The following is a 20,754-nucleotide window of genomic DNA, read 5'->3' on the forward strand; positions in this document are numbered from 1 at the left end:
ATTCAACTCGGTTTGGGAGCACAGCGAACATCTGTCGCCCCAGCCGGCGATTAATCAATGGTCCCCCTGAATTAAGCAATAGGCCCGCACCAAAATAAAACTTGCACGTATCGACGTTGCACCTTGACTTGTACGTTTGACTCAAGTGTGTACCTTCACAGTTTGCAGTGAAGCGTTTATTGGTAATCATACAACGCGATACGAAGACATGCCAATATTTTATTTCAAGACCTTTTAAAATAGCAATCATTCTATTAGCGCAAATTGATAACACCTGCCAATAGCGGGAAATAATAAATGAATGCCTGAAATACATATTTAAAAATTACACAATTTAAATTGAATTATCAATACGAAATATATGTGGTTACGCGGGAAACGCAATATGGTTCGTAAAGATGCGAAACATTTGAAAAACTGGTGATTGCAAATGCGACGGGAAAATCGGCATACTGCGGGCGACACAAAACAAGAAAGTATGCCTAAAGGAAAGGAGCACAGTACCTGTTGTCTTCTACGGCGATTTCTTGTACGAGGAGCACTGCCACAAATAAAGTTCAACACAAATCACACCAGTTTTCCACTCAATATCGATTTTTGTATCGGAGAGAGACGTGAGCTCTCGCGCGCGTTGTCAGCCATTGATTTGTTTGTTATGTTGCACACACGACTCAAGGGCGCTAGTGTCGCCTCTCGCTCCAACGAATGCGTTGAGGTATGTGCGGGAAAAGGAAGGGAATAGGATTGCAAACACCAGTGAAATTACCAATATAACAAATTATGAGTATGAAAATTACCGCGCAACCATTCCCCCCGGGCTTGAAGGGATGCCTTCAAGAGTTGAAGCAATTTACGAAACTAAATTATTTATACGATAGTTGTACTACGTAAGTATACGAAACGAAATAACAAAATGAAAACTAAGTACCTATTTTGCCTAATCTACCTAACTACTAATAAAGTTTTGAATAACGAGCTTGAAATTTATTGATTGGGCAACGGGCATAGACGCACGACGGGACGCAAGTAGGATCCAGTCGCTGTCTTTACCCGAGCGACACGAGTCACCCCGGTGGAGTCAGGGAAAACCTCCTCAACGACACCCAAAGGCCAGTGTAGTGGAGGGGAATTATCAGTTTTAAGAACGACGACCGTGCCGACAACGACTGGATCCACCGGCGTGTTCCATTTACGACGCGATTGCAATGTGTGAAGGTATCCATTTCTCCAGCGCTTCCAAAACGATTGTACTAATTTGTCTAACAACTGGTGTCTAGTCACGATAGATTTTGTCTCTACTTCTTGCGCCGGTAAGTATTTTAAAGGCGTAAGATTCAAAAAGTGTGCTGGAGTTAAAGCAAGTGGTTCCGAAGGATCACTAGAGAGTGTCCTGCACAAAGGTCTCGTATTCATTACAGACTCGACTTGGGTAAGCACGGTACTTAATTCTTCAAACGAAAGAACAGTATCTCCTACAGTACGATATAAATGCGACTTTAAACTTTTGATATTAGCCTCCCAGTTGCCGCCGAAATGACTGGCAGTGGTGACATTGAGCGACCAATCTATACGATTTTCAGCTAACATATGACCAAATTCAGTATTATGATGTTCCGAGCAAAGAAATCTATGAAGTTCCGACAGTTTGCGTTTAGCGCCTATGTAGTTAGTCCCGTTGTCTGAATAAATTCTACTAACCGGGCCACGCCTGGAAAGAAACCGTTTAAAAGCGTCCATAAAACTAGCTGTGCTGAGATCACCAGCCAGTTCTATGTGCACCGCGCGTGTAGTCATGCAGACGAACAGACACACGTAAGCCTTGGTGGAACGAACACCTCGACCACGAAACATGGTAACCTTAAACGGACCAGCATAATCCGTGCCCGTGTGGACGAACGGTTTAGCAGATTGAACAACACGGCAAGAACGATGATCTGCCATCTCAGGAAAGTTTGGCTTTGGTCTGAGCCGAAAGCAAGGAAGACACTTGTGTACTCTACTTCTAATTAAGTTTCTAGCAGAAAGTATCCAATACCTTTGACGTAAGAGTGACATCAGCAAATCAGGACCTGCGTGGCAATTAACCTTATGATGGTATTCGACAAGCAAATTTAAAATTGGATCCTTACTTGGAAGCAAGATGGGATACTTCCTATCATAATTCAAATCAGAGTTACTTAGACGGCCTCCGACTCTAATGAGTCCGTCTTTGAGGAACGGTTTCAAGTGTCGAATAAAAGGACTACAATCCTTGCCTTCCCCGAGTCTGACGATCTCAGCGGAGAAATAATGAGTTTGAAGTTGGCGAAGAACGAGTAATTCAGCGAAGTCGTAATCCGACGCTGACATGCGATATCTAAGAGGTAACAATTTAGTAAAACGACAAATATAAATTACCACACGAAGTAATTTACTCCAAGACGAAATACGATCGGCCAAAGAAAGAATGAGAGATCTTTCATTTGGTGTAGCTAGCAACGAATGTTTCTTCTCTTCAGGTGCTTCGGACACGGAAGAGGGATTGAAGGGAACGACAGGCCACTGTGAGACATCCAAGTGAGCCCAACGAGGACCAGTGAACCAAAGCGGATGATCAATAATATGAGAAGGTGTGAGTCCGCGTGAGAGACAATCAGCGGGATTGTCTGTACCGGACACGTGATACAAATTTTGTGGAGATAAGTCATTATGTATTTTAGACACTCTGTTAGCCACAAAGGTGTTCCACCGATGGGGCGACGAATGTACCCAACAGAGTGCGACCGTAGAGTCCGAAAATGCGAATATATTACGAATAACAACGCGGTTTTGACAAGCGACAACGACATTTTTTATGAGTTGAGCTAGCACAAGTATAGCACATAGCTCAAGACGAGCGAGAGAAACTACCTTCTTAGGAGAGACTTTCGATTTAGCAGTTAACAAGTTGACAGTATTACCATCGCTGTTTTGAACATGGAAGTAAATAACTCCACCATATGCCTTTTCACTAGCGTCCGCGAAAGCTAAGATAGTGACGACACTATCGGCGACAATACCTAGGTGACGTGGGATTTTTATACGACTGAGCACTGGTAGCTCTTCTTTAAAGCGAGTCCACAGCCTGACGATATCTTCAGGTGGAGTATCATCCCAATCACAATCGCACAGCCAGAGCTGTTTGATGAGAAGTTTAGCATACAGGACGACAGGCGCGACGAATCCCATGACATCCCATATTTTAGCGACACACGACAGTATTGTGCGCTTGGTACAATGGTTAGCTGGAGTATTCACCTTCATGCTGAAATGGTCTGAAGTAGGTGACCAACACAAGCCGAGTACTTTATGTTGGTCAGACTCATCAAATTCTTTGACAGCCGGCAAGCGATGAGAAGGAGGAATCGAGTCTAGTACAACTTGAGAATTACTGGTCCATTTGACTAACTCAAATTGACCAGCTTTCATGAGACCTATCATTTCTGAGGCGGTGGAAATGCCTTGGTCTTCCGAGGAAACGGAATAGACAAAATCGTCCATATACAGACCTGTAGCTACAATTTCCTTAGCTTGAGGGTAAGAATCACCCTCATCCTCCGCCAACTGCTTTATAGTGCGCAGAGCATGAAAAGGACTAGACTTAAGTCCAAAAACGACACGATTGAACTCATAAACCTTTAAAGGTTCTTGCGGCGAAAAACGATACAAAATGCGTTGGAAACGACGATCCGATTCTCGGATTCCGATACTGAGAAACATTTGACGAATATCTGCGGAAAGAGCGATCAAAAACAAACGAAAATTAACGATAATGTTAAACAAGTTCCCTTGTAGGTTTTGACCACCATACAAGAGATCATTAAGCGAAACGCGGGTAGAAGTCTTGCAACTACCATCGAGAACGACACGAAGCTTGGTAGTGATCTTGTCATCGCGGATCACACCATGATGCGGAATGAAGTACGAAGCTTCCGAAGAGACAGAATCTGTAGGTGAAATGTAACCCTTTTCTAAATATTCGAAGATGACACTGTCATACGCGACCTTCAATTGTGGAGAAGCCTGCATTTTTCTTTCCAAGCAGTAAAACCGACGTTCACTTACTTGACGCGAGTTCCCAAGGGATTCGACTTCACCCTTGAAAGGTAAAGCAACTACGTAACGTCCGTCACTATCCCGAGTGGTAGTGCGGGTATAAAACTCCTCACACAATGTGTCGTCCGGGCTTAGTATGGAGGGAACATCCACCTCCTCTATTTCCCAGAATTTACGGACAGCGGAGTCCAACGGGTCCGTGGTACAACAATACGATACAGTCGACTTACTATCAACGCGTACTGGAGCGTCACCTACAATTACATAGCCAAGGACAGTTTCTAAAGCGAGAGGCGAAGCATGCGGGGGCTGTCCTTGAACTTTGTTCGACAAGAGCAAATGCGGGAAAATCGAAGCGCCGATTAAAACCTGAATCGGGCCTGATGAAAAATATGTATCGTCAGCCAACGGTAAGTTTTTGAAATTATATAAAAGAGAAGCATCAACCGTGGCTGTCGGCAAACGTTCGGTAATTTTATCTACTACCAACGACTCTAAACAATAATTTATGTTACGATTGAAACGAGAATAAAATTTAATATTTACGGAACCCTGAATCATTTTACTCGAACCCCCTATTCCCTTTACGGTAGAACAAGAAGGCCGATTATTTATGTTCAAACCTAAGCGTCGACAACAATCACTAGTTATAAAGTTACTTTGAGAACCACTGTCTAACAATGCACGAACACTATGTTCATTTCCATGCGAATCTACGATAATAATACGAGCAGTAGCAATGAGCACCGTAGTAGGGCCCCGATGTTTACTCTCGGTATGATTTTCGGATAACGAACACAGCGCGATGTCCGCGCGCGGGGGCGCGGGCGCGGGGGTAGTGGTCGCTACACTCGATGGCAGCGGCGCTGCTGTAAAAATGGCGGGCGCAGCGGCTGGCTGCCCGGCCGCGGCAACGGCGGCCGGTGGCAGCCCGCGAGCCGCGTTTGAATGGGGCGAGTTACTTGCCGCGTGTTTACTATCAAAGCACAATAAAGTGTGATGTTTGGAATTACATTTTTTGCAAGTAGATGTCGACCCACATGCGGAAACACGATGACCACTACTTAAACAATTTATACATAAGTTATTAGATTTTACGAATTTAAAACGTTGATCTGGTTTGTAACTATTAAAAACCCTACATTTATAAATGTAATCATGCTGCTCGCCGCATAGACTACACGCGGATGACTCAGCCGAACTAGACGTATAGGCATGTGTAGTAGTAGGTTTACGATCTGCAGGTTTTTTATTGTTGGTGACCCGAGCAACCGATGATGACGTACGTTCTAATACTTTTATGTGGTCACGAACAAAACTATCCAATTCGGAAAAAGACGGAAATTCAGAACTATTAGGTTTTAATTTACGAGTGCACTCGAAAGTACGACCCGTGTCTAAATCGAGTTTTTTAAGAGCGACATAAAACAAAATAAAATCAGCGAGGTCATCAATTTGTAGGTTTTTCAACGCAGCTACAGACGAAGCGAATTTATCTAAAAATAATTCTAAATTATTAGGGGTTCCTGAAGGAATAAGTTTAAATTCAAATAACTGATCTAAGTATGAAGTTGCTTGTTGACGCTTGTCCTCATACCTTTTGCAAAGTGAATCGAAAATAATAGAGTAATTATCCGCGGAGGGGGTAATACCCGCGCATATTGAACGAGCCTTGCCTGTCAACTTTCCTAATAAATAATATAACTTCTCACAATCAGTCAGAGAAATATTATTATGTACGGCATTACGATAACTAGCTATGAATAAAGGCCAATTTTTAATATCTCCGTTAAATTCGGGTATTTCGATGGGAGGCAAGCGGGGTGACCTTTTGACCTCGGAATGCGACTGAACTTGCAGTGATTTCCCTGCTCGCTTTATACGGCCTAAAAGGTCTTCGAAAGAAGAAAGTGCTTGATAATTGACAACATAATCAGGATTTAGTTTAAGCTCGAGGGCGGCAATGTCGTCCAACACACTTTCGAAATCTGTACGCAAAGAATCTACTGTTTCAAGGTCACACAGGAAGGATTCCCTAGTGGAATCTTGCGAATCAATGTTTTTAATTTTATCGGCGATAGTTTGCATGCGAGCGAATATTCTATCACGTTTAGCTATCAGCAGCTTCAACGATTTATCTACCAGTGCCATTTTAGCGGCCTACGAATTACGAAAACTAAATGAAATACGTATTGAAAGCGACTAGAACGTGGATATCTATCAACTAAGTAGGTACCTAGGCACCGGAGTACGTGTGTACGTGTACTATATTTGCGGGTTTAGCGAAATTCAACGAAATAAGTAGGTACGTGAAATACCTATCTTACTTTTCGACGCGTAAGGTAGGTACCTACGAAACAATGCGGGTTTGACGAAAACGACCTAATGAATGGCTAACACTGATTCTAAATACTAATCCGGCTATGCAGGACCAAATGGTTACGCGGGAAACGCAATATGGTTCGTAAAGATGCGAAACATTTGAAAAACTGGTGATTGCAAATGCGACGGAAAAATCGGCATACTGCGGGCGACACAAAACAAGAAAGTATGCCTAAAGGAAAGGAGCACAGTACCTGTTGTCTTCTACGGCGATTTCTTGTACGAGGAGCACTGCCACAAATAAAGTTCAACACAAATCACACCAGTTTTCCACTCAATATCGATTTTTGTATCGGAGAGAGACGTGAGCTCTCGCGCGCGTTGTCAGCCATTGATTTGTTTGTTATGTTGCACACACGACTCAAGGGCGCTAGTGTCGCCTCTCGCTCCAACGAATGCGTTGAGGTATGTGCGGGAAAAGGAAGGGAATAGGATTGCAAACACCAGTGAAATTACCAATATAACAAATTATGAGTATGAAAATTACCGCGCAACCAATATGTATACCTAATAAATCTTCATCTATTTCAGCCTAGACAAGGCCTCGAAAAACACGGTGTAATGTTCCCAGAAAATTCCATTATCTTACCAAACTTGCATAATCTTGCATTTGTCCAAACATAATGCTCCTGCTACACCTGCGTTAGCGTTAACGTTAATGTCAATGGCCAACTACGCGTTACTTATTGCATTAAAAATGCGTGTTGGCTACACTTACGCAAAGAGTTAATCCCTCATGAAGTAACGCGTTAACACACATTAAAGAGGTTAAACTCAGACAAACAAAATAATTCTAAAAACTAAAGCTTTCTCATTTGACCATTCCATTATCGTGCTCGTAAAATGCAGTTACAACTCAAACAAAGTATCTACACTCGTCCTTGCATGCGTGCAATGAGATGGCATTAATGTAGCCAACATCACTTAGCGCTCTAAGCTACGCACTAAAACCCTTTGATGCGTCCAAAAAACCGACACCCGAGTTATCGCTTAACGTTTAATGCTATTTATATTGCCATTAGTATAAATTGACATTAAAACGTTGGCCACATCTGCGTAATGCCAAAATTTAACGCGTTAAGACGCAGGTGGAGCAGTAGCATAACATGATAAATAAGAAATAGATAAGACAACACAATGAGAATATTCGCTTTCTTGCTCGTGATCAACGACGCATGAAAAGTTGCGTAAAAGACGTCATCAGCCGAACAAAACCGTCCTCTGTAATCGTTGAATCTATTAAGATAATAACAAATAATAGCGGCCCTAAAGATGTCTGCCTAAAGCAATTTTTATTCCACCAAAACTCCTGCAGTGACATAACCAAAGTCATTCTAGGAGGTTTTGGTATCTATGCGGCACCTGCATTAATCATAACTAATGTAAGATAACAGCGATTATTTATGTGTATAACATAATAAAGGTAAATATATCCTGGCATATCAATAACGTTCAGCTATTTTTAAACGCATGTAGTACACGATATTAATTATTCGCTCTACCACCTGTCCGCATTTTAGTACGTAATTCACTTTATGTATATCTACTCAAGCTATCTTTAATCCAGTTGAGCACCAAATTATTTGATAGAAGTCAGTAAATCAGTACATCCATCCATGGATTACGGTTACGGTCCGGTCACCAAAAACCTCCCGCCGAAAGATCAACCTTATATGCCTTCTAGGGCATGCAATATCGGTAAAATAAAAATTACCGGTAAAAATTCGGTAAATAAAATATATAAATACCGGTAAACCGGTAAAACGGTAATTTTTGTATTTTTTTTAAATGTGATATTATATCAATAAGATTGGGTAGTCTAAAAGCAAAAAATAATTTAAAATACAAGGTATAAGGTGGTAAACATTTTTTGTGACGTGGGCCGTAACAAAAAAACATGTCAGTACCATCCGTACGCAATGTCGCCGACAAAGTGCAAGAGAAACGGCTGCGATGGTTCGGCCATGTAAAAAGAAGACCACCTGAATACATCGCCAATGTTGTGTACTCAATCTCAATAGGTATACCCGGTCAACGGCGCAGAGGCAGGCCGAAACGGTGCTGGTTGAGTGTCGTAATGAATGACATGAAAATCTACGAACTCGAAGAGGAAGATGTCCTGGATAGATTGAAGTGAAAGAAGAAGATACGGAAAGCGGACCCCGTCACAAGACGGGATAAACGCTAAGAATTACCGTGAAAAAAAAAAACATTTTTTTCATTGAAGTGAAAGCCCTTTTTTATGGTAAATCGTAGGCATTTTATGGACCAGGGTCGCGGTAACTGTTTCGAACAATCCCGCAGCCCCGGCAGGCCTTGACCCTGCGCGTGGAACAACTCGGGCCTCCGACACGGGTCTGTTGTCTATGCAGACGGAGGAACGATGAGCCACCCGAACTCACCGTCCACAGACCGACGCCTGCGGTGGCCGGGAGTCGTGTCTCGACACTCGGCGCCCGTGGTGACTTCCTGGTCCACTACAGCGGCTGGGATGAGAGGTGCGAACTCACAGGCGCTCCATCGTCTCCTTCTCGAGCATGAGTGCTTCGCAGAAGGAGGCGACGCCTTCCGATTCCCTCTTGCTCCGAACCATGGCTTGAACCAGGGTCGGGCGCGAGAGGTCGCCGCTGCCTATTGGCTCGACGACGACCCGGTGGTACCCTTCTCAGGCAGTGCACAACTAGACTGTGTGCTCCACCGTGTCCTCAGAGCTGTCCGCATAGTAGTTAAGTAAAAGTCCTTGCTCAATAAGGTCATAGAGAAGGTAAAATAAGCATAAGCTACATTTTTACCTAAAAGGAGCTGACAGCTATTAGGAAATTCAAAATCACCGAATGAATCAAATTTGTTTAGATAATATAAGTTAAGATGAGAATGAAGATTTGTATCTAACCTAGAGATAGTTAAGGAGCCACATAAGTTTACTTTCCTAAAAAACAGCAACTTTAACACTCTTACAATATGTAATGTATGCATTATTACATTATGTTCAGGCTACATAATGAAGATTTGACGTTAAATGAACAAATTGCTATATATTATCACAAAAAGGTAAAAACCGGTAAATTACCGGTTACATATTATTTTTACCGGTAAATTAAAAATCGCGAAAATGGGCGGTTTTACCGGTAAAACCGAAACCGGTAAACCGGTATTGCATGCCCTAATGCCTTCATCATAATTGGACACCCTTCGTCGGTTCTGTTTAAAACGAGCCAGAAGAGATACTACGATTTCTCTGAAATGCTTCGTATACATGAACAATATAATGTTTGGCAGAACCAAGCATATTCACAATAGTAGTTATTCAAGCGCTAGACATACGTTCCCTTTATTCTGTCTTATTACGGGTCGAACTATCACCTCTGCCTGTACACTCTTAACGTCCTTAAGAGGATTTACGAAAATGGGTCATATCTCTGGGCTCTATGGTATTAAATTATACAATCGTTAACGGGCAGACAGTTTACTGCCGTACAAGGTAAAATACTCTACATGGGTTGCATAAAAGAATATTTTAATGGTAAGAATAAATATCAGGTTTCAGTAATGAAGGGGTTAACAGGTGTGGCATTCCCGAAATTTATTGATCAATTAAATAGACAGCTGTTCAAAACAGGCAGACCAAGTAATTAAAACGTCAGTCACATCTGTAATTATAGAGCTGGTGGTAAATCCCAAAATATTGACTATGGGTAAAGATAACACAAAGCGTAGGTTTCCATCACAATGACGGTAACAGTGACTCAGCTGCATTGTAACTTCACGTAATGTTACTCCTGCGTCTTTATGCGTCACAAACGGATGTTCTTCTCAGAATATTCCTTACATCGAAAAAATTACTGCTGTTCACTCAGTACCGCATCAGATGATAAAAACCTGAGTGAAATCTAAAAACAACTCCTTCAACTCCAGTGTAGGTCAAAGTACTCGTTAGGCTCATCAGCTGCAAAAAGAGACGTCAGTAGTAATTTCAACTGGATTTCGACTACAAGCAGCGAAAGCGGTCGACCTTGTATATTTAACGAGCTTTTGGGACCGAATGGTAAGAGATTCGCCGAAGAAACATAAATTCTGCTTTGCTTTGCGAAATTCAAAATTGGGTAGAGGCATTTGGAGAATACTCTTTGGATAATAAGATACTAAATTATGATTTTTGAATAAATCATTACTCTTTAAATAATTATGTTCAACTCGATTCCGGGTTTACTACATTTTAATCGTGCCACCAACCGCAGGCTAAAGCTTCCGAAAGCTCGGTCGCCCTATGAATACTAATACAAGTAGGTGTCTGCTAACGATTAAACTATGTTTGCTTAGCATTTAAGTCGGATTTTCCGGTTGAATATAAAATATTACATGCTGTACAAAGTGAAAAATAATACTTATTGGTCATGTCTTTATGAACAGCTTGGAAGCTTAGAATTCACTCGTGCTTACCAAGGTTCTCACATAAAATAAAAAACCGGCCAAGTGCGAGTCGGACTCGCGCACCGAGGGTTCCGTACAAATGCTGTATAGATAAAAAGTGAGTTTCGCGCCAACCGTTCAGTTTAGAACAATCATAGTTATGGTAATTTCGTGAGAGTCAAAATAGTTAATATTTTTTATTTTATAATATAACTAAAATAGTAGGCCAGTACCTTGTAAAAGTTATTTTATTGAAGTTATTTATATACAACATTTTATAGTCATCATTCAGAAATCTGATTGAAAATAACTAATTAACTTAAAGGTCATGGGGCATATCTGACCCGCTTGGTAAAAAGTGGCGGACATGAATCAAAGTAGTTTTAAATCGTGGAGAATGGTATGACGTTTCTTTGAATATAAATATTTTATTAAAATTCCATGGAGACGAATGTCTAGGATCGTTTGAAAAATATAAAAGACAAGCAGTTTCAGAGGATTGTACAGGTTGCAATGCTAGTTTTTATTGTTAAAGACATTTCATAAAGAAGGAAGGTGCCAATCCGGATGACCAGGATCTGATGAGGATCTGGAAACCCTGAGAATTCGAGGGCAACTCTTGAATATTGTAGGCACGCATCGAGTCATAACCAGACATGTGAGTGTATTTTTGAGGGTACTGGTAAACAGGTTTGGACAACATGGTTTGGAGCTGATTTGATTATGGAGACTACAGAGAGTCAAGGGAACTCCCGAACGATATGTTGCAACTACCACGTGTTTGGGCTTATTTTATTCGTATTGGCGAAGACTTTCCACAAAGATAGGTTTGACTGCCATTGTGGGATCGACAGCTAATATCAGATATAGTTATGGGAACTCCTTTACAATTTATAACGTAACCTTGTGTTGGAGCTTATTTTATTTTAGGTGATGAGAATTCACTACTAACTTGGGTTAAAGCAGCCATTGCAGGAATGGGATCTTTTATTTTTGAGGGATTAATCACCTAAAGAGCCCCAGTTTCAGGTTTTTTTCGAAACCGCCTGACGACTTGTAGCTGTCGAATTGTAACAACGACTTCTAGAGAGTAGGATTCGGGGCTGTTGGCTTTACGTTTCTAGAGCCTTGACAAAAGTGTAATTCTGTCCCTTTCTTTGTTTTATAAAGTCGGCATTATTTTATTTTGTAGCATTTTACAAACAAATCCAACTTCAAACATATAAAAAAGCAACAAGAAAACAAAAGCAAGAAAGAAATTAAAAAGATGTTAGGTGCATCGGTCTAGAAGTCGGTGTCTAGAGGATGCATCTATATTTATTTAACCACCGAGATCTAGACCGATGCATATAAACAGTTTTCTTGTTGTTTTAGAAGTTGTTTTTTTTTTTTTTAAAGTTTTTATTTTTAACTTTTGTGAAAAGTTCTTGTCAATACGAATAATGTAAGCCCAAACACGACGTAACTAAAACATACCGAGTTCTCTCGACTTTCTCACGTCTCCATCATCAGATAAGCTCTAAACCTTCACTGTTTGATAGTATCACCAGACATACATCTGAGAATCTAGTTTTAATCCTATGCATGCCTACAATTTCTGATAGTTGCCCTCGATTTCTCAGGATTTCCATCATCAGATCCTGACCTGATGACAATGGAAATAAACGGCGAGTATACTCTTTCACTACAAAGAAATGATTTCTCAAATCCGTCAAACTTGGTCGTTTAAATTCCCCATTGAAATGAGGAAAATATTTGATGTTTACACCTGATTTTCTCTAGATTCCCATGGTTCACATTGATGCGACTAATGCCATAGTAAATCAGAGCCTTTATCATTATACTGTGCTATATTTCGTTCGTATCCGCCGTGGGTATGGTTTTCATACTAAGGTGCCCAATGACCTTTGAATGATTTAAAATTTTTCACAGTTTAGAGGCCATTATATTTAAGAAGTGTTTGATATGAATTTCACTTTTTATTCAAAACTTTAATATCTCTACGCGTTCATGTGAAAAAGGGTAGGTAGTAAGTTTATAATTATTAAAAAAATATTTTATGTCATGTAAGCAAAAATAATATTTTAATATTTTATGTAACTTCAAATTTATCATTTTCGCAATTTTTCCTTTATCTGTACTATATAACGTTGCTTCGTGCCGAATTTTAAGATTCTGAGTTCACGGGAAGTACCTTGTAGGTTTTGATTCCCTAGCGTGTGACGGAAATTCGTCTAAGGTGTCGGTAAAACTGCTGTATCTTTTGATCGCGTTAACTTAGAAGTTTGATTTTTTCATTGCTTAAAGGGACAATAGACCTAGGTATTTGGTATAAATTTCAATTTGGTACCTTTATTCGTTCGTGAGAAATAAGGTAGTAAGTTTCATTTTATTAAAATATTTTTATTATATTATATAACAAAAAAAATGAGATTTTCGCAATTTTTCCTATATTTGCATTTTATAACAATGCTTCATGCCAAATTTCAAGATTCTGAGTTTACGGGAAGTACCCTGTAGGTTTTGATTCCTTTGCGAGTGTCGAGAATTTGTTGAAAATATCGACATAATCGGTTGTATCTTTTGATTGGCTTGGCTTAGAAGCTTGATATTTTCACAGCCTAAAGGGACAATAGACCCGAGTATTTCATGTGAATTTCAGCTTGATAAGTCCACGCGTTCTTAAGATAAAGGGTCTTGACAGACAGACAGACAGACAGACAGACAGACAGACAGACAGACAGACGGACAACAAAGTGATCCTATAAGGGTTCCGTTTTTTCCTTTCGAGGTACGGAACCCTAAAAATCCTAGTGGGAAGCGAGAATTTACTATCTGCTTTTGGTCTGATTTACAAGGAGGATATATAGTCTAACACAGGTTTGTTTATTATGAAAACATTGTTAGGAAGTCAAAAACACTTATCGCATCAACTATGTATTAGGATCCTGTTTACGCTATCGAATAACCAAACAAGAACAGTGATCTTGAAACGCGTTCGTCTATCCAGGGATGTTGTTTGTAAACACATGTTCGAATCAAATTAACACATTAACACGTTGGGTGCCACTTACGATCGACTACGTAGGGTGAACCCATTTAAAAGTGACTGAGTTAAAAAAGTCCGATGACGTTTTCATTGTTGCGAAGCTAGCAGAACTTTACATCGAGGTAACCTAAACAATGGATAACTTTATTTTGTTAATATTTATTGTTAAACTTATTCAAATATACAGCAAAAGTTTCGCTGCCAACGGCGGCAGGTGTAAGCTTAACTTTGGCACTGGCACCCGTTTTATCTGAACATTGCATTGTAAGTCATGCGAACTTGTGAAATATTAAAGCATCATTGACTGAATCTATATTTGACTGCATACCAATAAAACTATTACTGTCAAATACTAAGATAAAGTTGGATATGCATTACGTTGATACAGCGTAGCGAAGCTTACTCATATTTGCTCGATTGTGATTTTCATACTAATTATCTACAACCTGTTATACACTCATGCAAGGATTTTATTCTTAACCAGACAAAATTTTGCTCTTCTCTGTCCGTGTGACTCATTATGAATTGTACCATATTTTACTTCTAAGAATCTAATTTATCTGATTCATGTAATACATATCTACATGTAATTATGTGCTACGGAATACATGCGGTAGTTAATCCTTAATGGAAAAAATGAAAACGCAACTAAAACCTTAGATCTCATACCTACTATCAGTTTTTTCAAATTATGTGATTCGTTATAAAAATCTAAATAAGAAATCAATTTACATTAAATATTGATTACTGTAATCGATCATAAACACAGTTTGAGTGTAATACCACACCCACACTCATTTAAAGAGAAAGTTCATTACAAAATGTTCCACAAGTACCAACACGGCGAGTAAGCAAGCAGGTACTTTCGCTTTATCACATCTGATCAAGGAACAACACACACATGTTATTATACTGTTCGATAGCCACGACTATTTGCCTTTTTAGAACAATTGAATGCCCTCGCCACTGCGCATTAACTTTATTTTAATAATGAAACAACTAAAGTTGATTAACTGATTGTGTCGACGAACATTATTTGAGAAGTTGTATGTATTTTTGTCAAGTGATGCAACCTGGTTTATTGTTATTTATTTATGTAGAAAAACGTACCCTACAGTATATATACGACTAGTACACGAAAAAAAAAGAGTTGTAAAGTTGCTTACTAATGTTTACGATGCACATAAGTAGCCTTAGTGTCTTCAAGTCATATAAAATTTCTCCTAAGACAACATCTCAAATTCTGCAGGCCAACTTCCGATTACTTTTCTTCAAAGCGAACAAATTGCACAGAAGTTTTATCATCTCCCTAGCTTTTGTCTTTAAATTGCCTTGTTAGAACAAAAGATTAACGCCTTTTATGTCTTAAACAATAACGTACTGCAATAGGTTTTCCCTGATTTGTTTTGCTTGATGTATTTCTTAAACATTTATAATTTCCATGTCGACCAATGCGTATAGAAAATTATTTTGTTTATCGCTTTCTGTTCCTTAATGGGGCGTTTACGGACTCTTCGTATTGTGTTGTATTGAATAGGTGCTTATTGTGACCAGCGTGAGGTAAACGACCGTCCTCTTCCACGTGATATAATGGTGTTCGTCTTCTGTACATTTATTTAGTACTTTATTGTATTTTGATGAATTCTTAGCCACACCCACGTCGACATTTCAAGAAATATCTTCTATATTGTTCCAAGTTAAAACTATGCTAAAACAGTTAAGAAATAGGCAACCAAAGCAGGCAGCTGAAGCACCCCAGAAAGTACCCTACTAAGTAGCTTTGTCACATATGTGTACCTACATTCAACAAACAAATCTATACTAGGAGGGTTGCAAGTACCTTTTCATAGAAACTTTAAAGTATAGTAACCTGCCGTGCTCAAGTGCCTGTAACTCTATCGCAGAGGGCCTGAAGGGGACGAGTCTAATGCATGCTGTTCTACCGGCATGCATAATCATGTCTGCATTGCTGTGGATTAAACTACGCCATTAAGTATTGCTGCAGAACTGCTACCTTGGGTCTCATATCTTTATGAAGAAAATGTTCTTTGTAAACAGTTATTACCGTGTAATAAGAGTGAGAAAACCATTTATGGCTTAAGCAAGTTATTTTATGGGATCCTAAGGATTAGGTAAGAGGCATGGTAGATTTTTACCATAGAAAAGTATGACAAACCAACAATAAATCATGATCAAATCTGTGGTGCTGTTTAATTTTTTTTTTATAGACACGCTATAAACACCATGGGTGAGTCATTTTATATTTTTATCGTCCCCCGCATCTAAGGTGCTTACTTAGCCGAAGTCTTCGCTATGCAGCGCAGCGCGAGATAGTGGCATTGATGATGACTCATTGGCTGTTGACCTTTTAAGGCCTATTCATACACCGCACTTATAACAACGAAACCGATAGCATACCGGCAAATGGGTTAACATTATTCATGCTCATCTCGAGTTTTGTTATTTATTTTACTATCACATTAGTTAATTACTTAGTTAAGAATTAAAAAGGAAAATTTCCAGACCGAAACGCCTTTATGAAGAATCCGAAAGATGTTATCAAAAAATAGAAAGATACTAAATAGTGGCTTTCTTTTAGGTACATTTACACAGAGATTTTATTATGAGATTAATACTAAGACCTGCGAATTATTTCAGTACCTGTCGTATAGTACTATCGTACATGTAAGTCCTTTTCCATTGTCGGTTATTTCTTTCTCGGAACTCGGCGACTATCCGACAGTGATTAAGTACTGATTCGTTTATTCAATGTGTATCCAGCTCGTGCTGGCTTTAAGCCAAATGTTTTAAACGCACGCAGTTAAACGATACGATGCTGAAATTACATAAGTTATCCACTCGTTACTTTGAGGCTATGGTTTTTCCTTTTTAATATTTGGATATTCTTAAAAATTGAAGAGATGCCTAGCGAGCTTTTGTAAAAACAATTTAGTTTCACCATCTAATAGATTTGTGTTTATTTTCTACCGCAGTGGGACATACATACTCATTTCTCAATCGCCTAAGTACGTTAAAGCGTCCCTGTCGTCAAAATGTCATCAGCATTCACTGAGCGTCAGACATAACACTTCTCAGCAGTAGATAATTCACTTTTGTCGTGTTTGTGGGCTATGCCGCAATTTATCCCACTGCACGGTATTAAGCCTTCATTAGATGACATGCATACGAAATTGCAGAAGCATTTGAATTGATATGCACATGAACGCTTTCAATATACGGTATTATTTAATTCCTTGTCATAATCCTAAGCGTACGACAGCTAAATTACGGATATTTTCGTCAGTCTTAATTTCACTGTTCATCTTTCAGTTTAAAGTTGCATACACGATTTATCGTTCAGATTTCAGTATTTTAGACAAAATTCCCTTCAATAAACCCGAATTTTATGATAAGCACTCCGCCCAGACGCACACGTCCCATACATGATCATAAATGGTTATTTTTGAATTGATAATTTCCATAAGAACGCCTAGCGACCCAGTGACCTACGTGGAGCTAGGTACTACCTTTCTATCGCAGTTTGTTTTACTTGTTAGAGGAAACGTGTTCCGATATAACGACCACTGGTCTGCAGTCGGCTCACGCAGGAAATTGGAAACCGCCGCTTGTATTTAGTTTGATAACAGAAAATAACTTGAATCTAGTTGCAATTTTGCACTTCTATCGTACGTAGGTACCTATAAGGATATTGGGTTGGCTGCGGTTTATTATACGTTATGTAAGATAGTTGACTGAATTCATGGTTTGCCTAGTTGGTGCAAGCACTACTGTGGACTTGTTCCTTCCTTGGCTCTGTTGTTCAGTCTTGCTGGTGATTTCAGAAGCTATCCATTCATCCTGGTTTTAACAGAAGCTACAAGAAGTTCAGGTTTATCTCACAGACAAATTTTAATTATCCTAATTTAACTTTTGATTTAACAATACCAAAAGCTTATTAGATGCCTATATCATAACAATAAAATGAAATAAAAGTACTTCCGCAACAAGAAACTTGTTTGTCGATCAGTCGAACCAACCGGTCAAGGTTTCCTTTTGCAATGTACCTAGTCGGAGAGATATCAATGTCGAACTTTCTCTAAACTCGTAATCCCGGTTCTTGTGTTTATTATGCGGACTATGTTAATTCTTTGTTTCGACTAGTATTACGACTATAATAAAAGTTTTAGGGCGCACGATTTTCGCAAAGCGGATTCACCAATTTGTTTATATTACAGTAAGTTTTAGAAAGGTAGAATAATGCCGCATGGTAAATAATGCTGCATAAGCTGAATATTTACTGAAAATTCGTGACCAGGATTTTGTGTCAGTCCATTGCTTGAATGTACCTATCTTACTGTTATCACGTCTTGTTAACATTTATATCGAAATTGAGATATGGTGCGCCTTTTAGTGAAATGTCTAGCGTCTGAGGGGCAGAAAATCACTTCTGTGACTCGACATTTTAGCACAGCCTGAAATTACTGAGAGCCTTGACCCCGCTTTCTGGACAAGAACTTCTGACAGTTGACGAGCTATCAAGAGAATTCACGAGTTTTGTCATTGGGGAATAAAAGTAATGAACATAACAATAATACATAGTTTTTGTAACTAACCAAACAATGACTAAGTATTTCCTAATGACATCGTTACTAGTGACATGGTCCCCACGGTTTTGAAAATAAAATCAAATTCGGTGTAATTTTCGGTGCTATCCATTATGTACCTACGTATGTACGTAAGTCCTACGTTAGTTTGTAGTAATTTGTTTTGGCATCATTTTTCCAAAAGCTAATAAGGAATGGTTAGGTACTCGGTTATATCAAGAACCTAAATCATTATTACAGCAGGGACTTGTCTGGTAAACTTTTGTCTCGAAATAGCACCCTGGTCACTTACCAATTAGATGTAACCCACAATATCATTTGTATATGAAATCTTGTGACAGAATAAGCACACAGAGGATCATTTTCACTATAGGAATTCCGCCGACTGATTTCGTTGAAGGGACTGGTAAGTTACGAGCGTCGGACGTTCTCATTCATGAAGCTATTTTCGGCATGTTTTCAAATTAGCCCATAACACGTAATGCATTTTTGAACTCGAAACTAATTTTGGCATCAAAATAAAAATGAAAGGTGATTGATTTATGAATGGTTGACTGTCGACGGGCGCCGGGATTAGAAAAGAATGCTAATTTTAAGATATTTTTTGGGAATAAATCAGACTTAGTATACCGACGCGTTAAAAGTTCCTGTATACAAACCAACAAAAGGGGTCCGATTCGACAGTTAAAATGCAACAGATTCGTAGCGTAGGTAACCCTGTATTTTGTTTTTGAAACGATATTATTATTTGCCGTGCTGCCATGCATGATAATTAGCCCATATCAAACAAAAGCAACGAATACTATAGCTATAGGTTTCTGCAACAGTATCGCATGACGATAGTCATTCGTAATCACATTGCAGTAATAATAAATACGTCGGCAAAATTCACAAACAGGGTGTGTATTTTTTTCCGTATACATGGGGGCGTTAGGCGTTCCCAAGGTCGAGGCGCGCCTACACTCCTGGTCTTATCATTTACTTTATTATTATAGTCCACAGCCATCGTAACAAAATGAATATTTACGGAATAAAGCACACCCACCTAAACAAATAAAAGGAAATAGAATATGCAATGCATATCCAACAAGTAAACATGTGTTTTCAGCTATTTGTCTTTATTCAAATGAACATAAGCCTCTCTCGATACCTACTTTCCTTTTTCAGTATAATTTCAGCATGAAAACTTGCCATACGCACTCGTATATCCAACTACAGACCCCATGTTTTTGAACAGGAGGAATGTTTTCTTATCGCAACAACTGTTCTGCTAAGATTTGTTGATATAATTATCGAATTAAAACGGCTATATTACCTCCTCCAAAGCACTGATGGTTTGACGACATTGTGGCATGCGAGAAACGAACGTAGAAGTAGTAGGTGAACTGTAATCCTCTCGAGTTTCCTCAATGAATTCACCGATACCAATAAGACCCGGCATGGTGGCCAAACACGGATTTCCACTAGTTTAAGTCCCAAACTTCACATTCGTCTATAGTTAACAAATCACACAACACTTACGAACATCGGTATGCAAATTGAACACATTTTCACCTGCGAAACACTTCTGCGCAAATAAAAACAATATCGCATCTAAATACGTCAACTCATGAACCGCCCATTCTCAGCAAAGATGAATGAAGTTACTGAATTGATTGAACTTTGATGAAGCAAAATGGGACCGAAAGTGAAGCAATGACCGATAAAGAAGTTTCGTAAAGTTGTACAAACTGTTTCCGGTCCATATGTGAGCCATTTCATTCGGATATTTTGTATTTGCGGTCTATCACAAGAAATCTACGAATTTACAAACCAACCAAGCAGAGTAAATAATAGTGTTCAAATCGGTTTTGCTATCAATAATTAAAAGAGTTACAACAATTGTGAAATAGCATAGAAGATAAAGAATAATTGATTAAAATCCTTATATGTAATCAAATTATTAAGTATGAAACCATTTGCTACTCTTCTACCACGTTTTGCATTAGTATTTTTTCTCACACTCATAACAAGGAATATTCGATTGGACAGGTAACTGGGGCCCGATTCTCCTAAGTTAATAATGTCAAAATCGAATAGTAATCGAATCGCAATACGATCGTAATAGCAGTTTTAACCATATCGGGCATTCTGCTACTAATAAAAGACCAATCGTATTCGATTGACATTTGATTGGTGTGCGATTGGTATGCTATTTTGGTAATTTTGGTCTATACGGTAGTTTGCCGTGCAATC

At 39.1% G+C, this 20,754-nt stretch overlaps 1 protein-coding gene across 4 annotated transcripts in view; it reads right to left on the minus strand.

Moving 5' to 3' along the window:
* The window catches only part of LOC124631369 (arfGAP with SH3 domain, ANK repeat and PH domain-containing protein), a 56,151-nt gene extending 35,990 nt beyond the window's left edge, over positions 1-20,161 (minus strand). For 2 of the 4 annotated variants that reach the window (XM_047165893.1, XM_047165811.1), the window contains exon 1: positions 19,835-20,161. In XM_047165893.1, coding sequence (XP_047021849.1) covers positions 19,835-19,960 — 126 coding nt within the window. In that variant the 5' untranslated portion in view covers positions 19,961-20,161. Of the gene's footprint in view, positions 1-504; positions 6,948-19,834 lie in introns of those variants that run through there. The other 2 variants (XR_006984506.1, XM_047165972.1) reach the window with 2 other exon arrangements.
* Between the last annotated feature and the right edge of the window lie 593 nt (positions 20,162-20,754).

Source organism: Helicoverpa zea, chromosome 1 (genome assembly GCF_022581195.2).
Source record: "Helicoverpa zea isolate HzStark_Cry1AcR chromosome 1, ilHelZeax1.1, whole genome shotgun sequence".
Taxonomy (NCBI): Eukaryota; Metazoa; Arthropoda; class Insecta; order Lepidoptera; family Noctuidae; genus Helicoverpa; species Helicoverpa zea.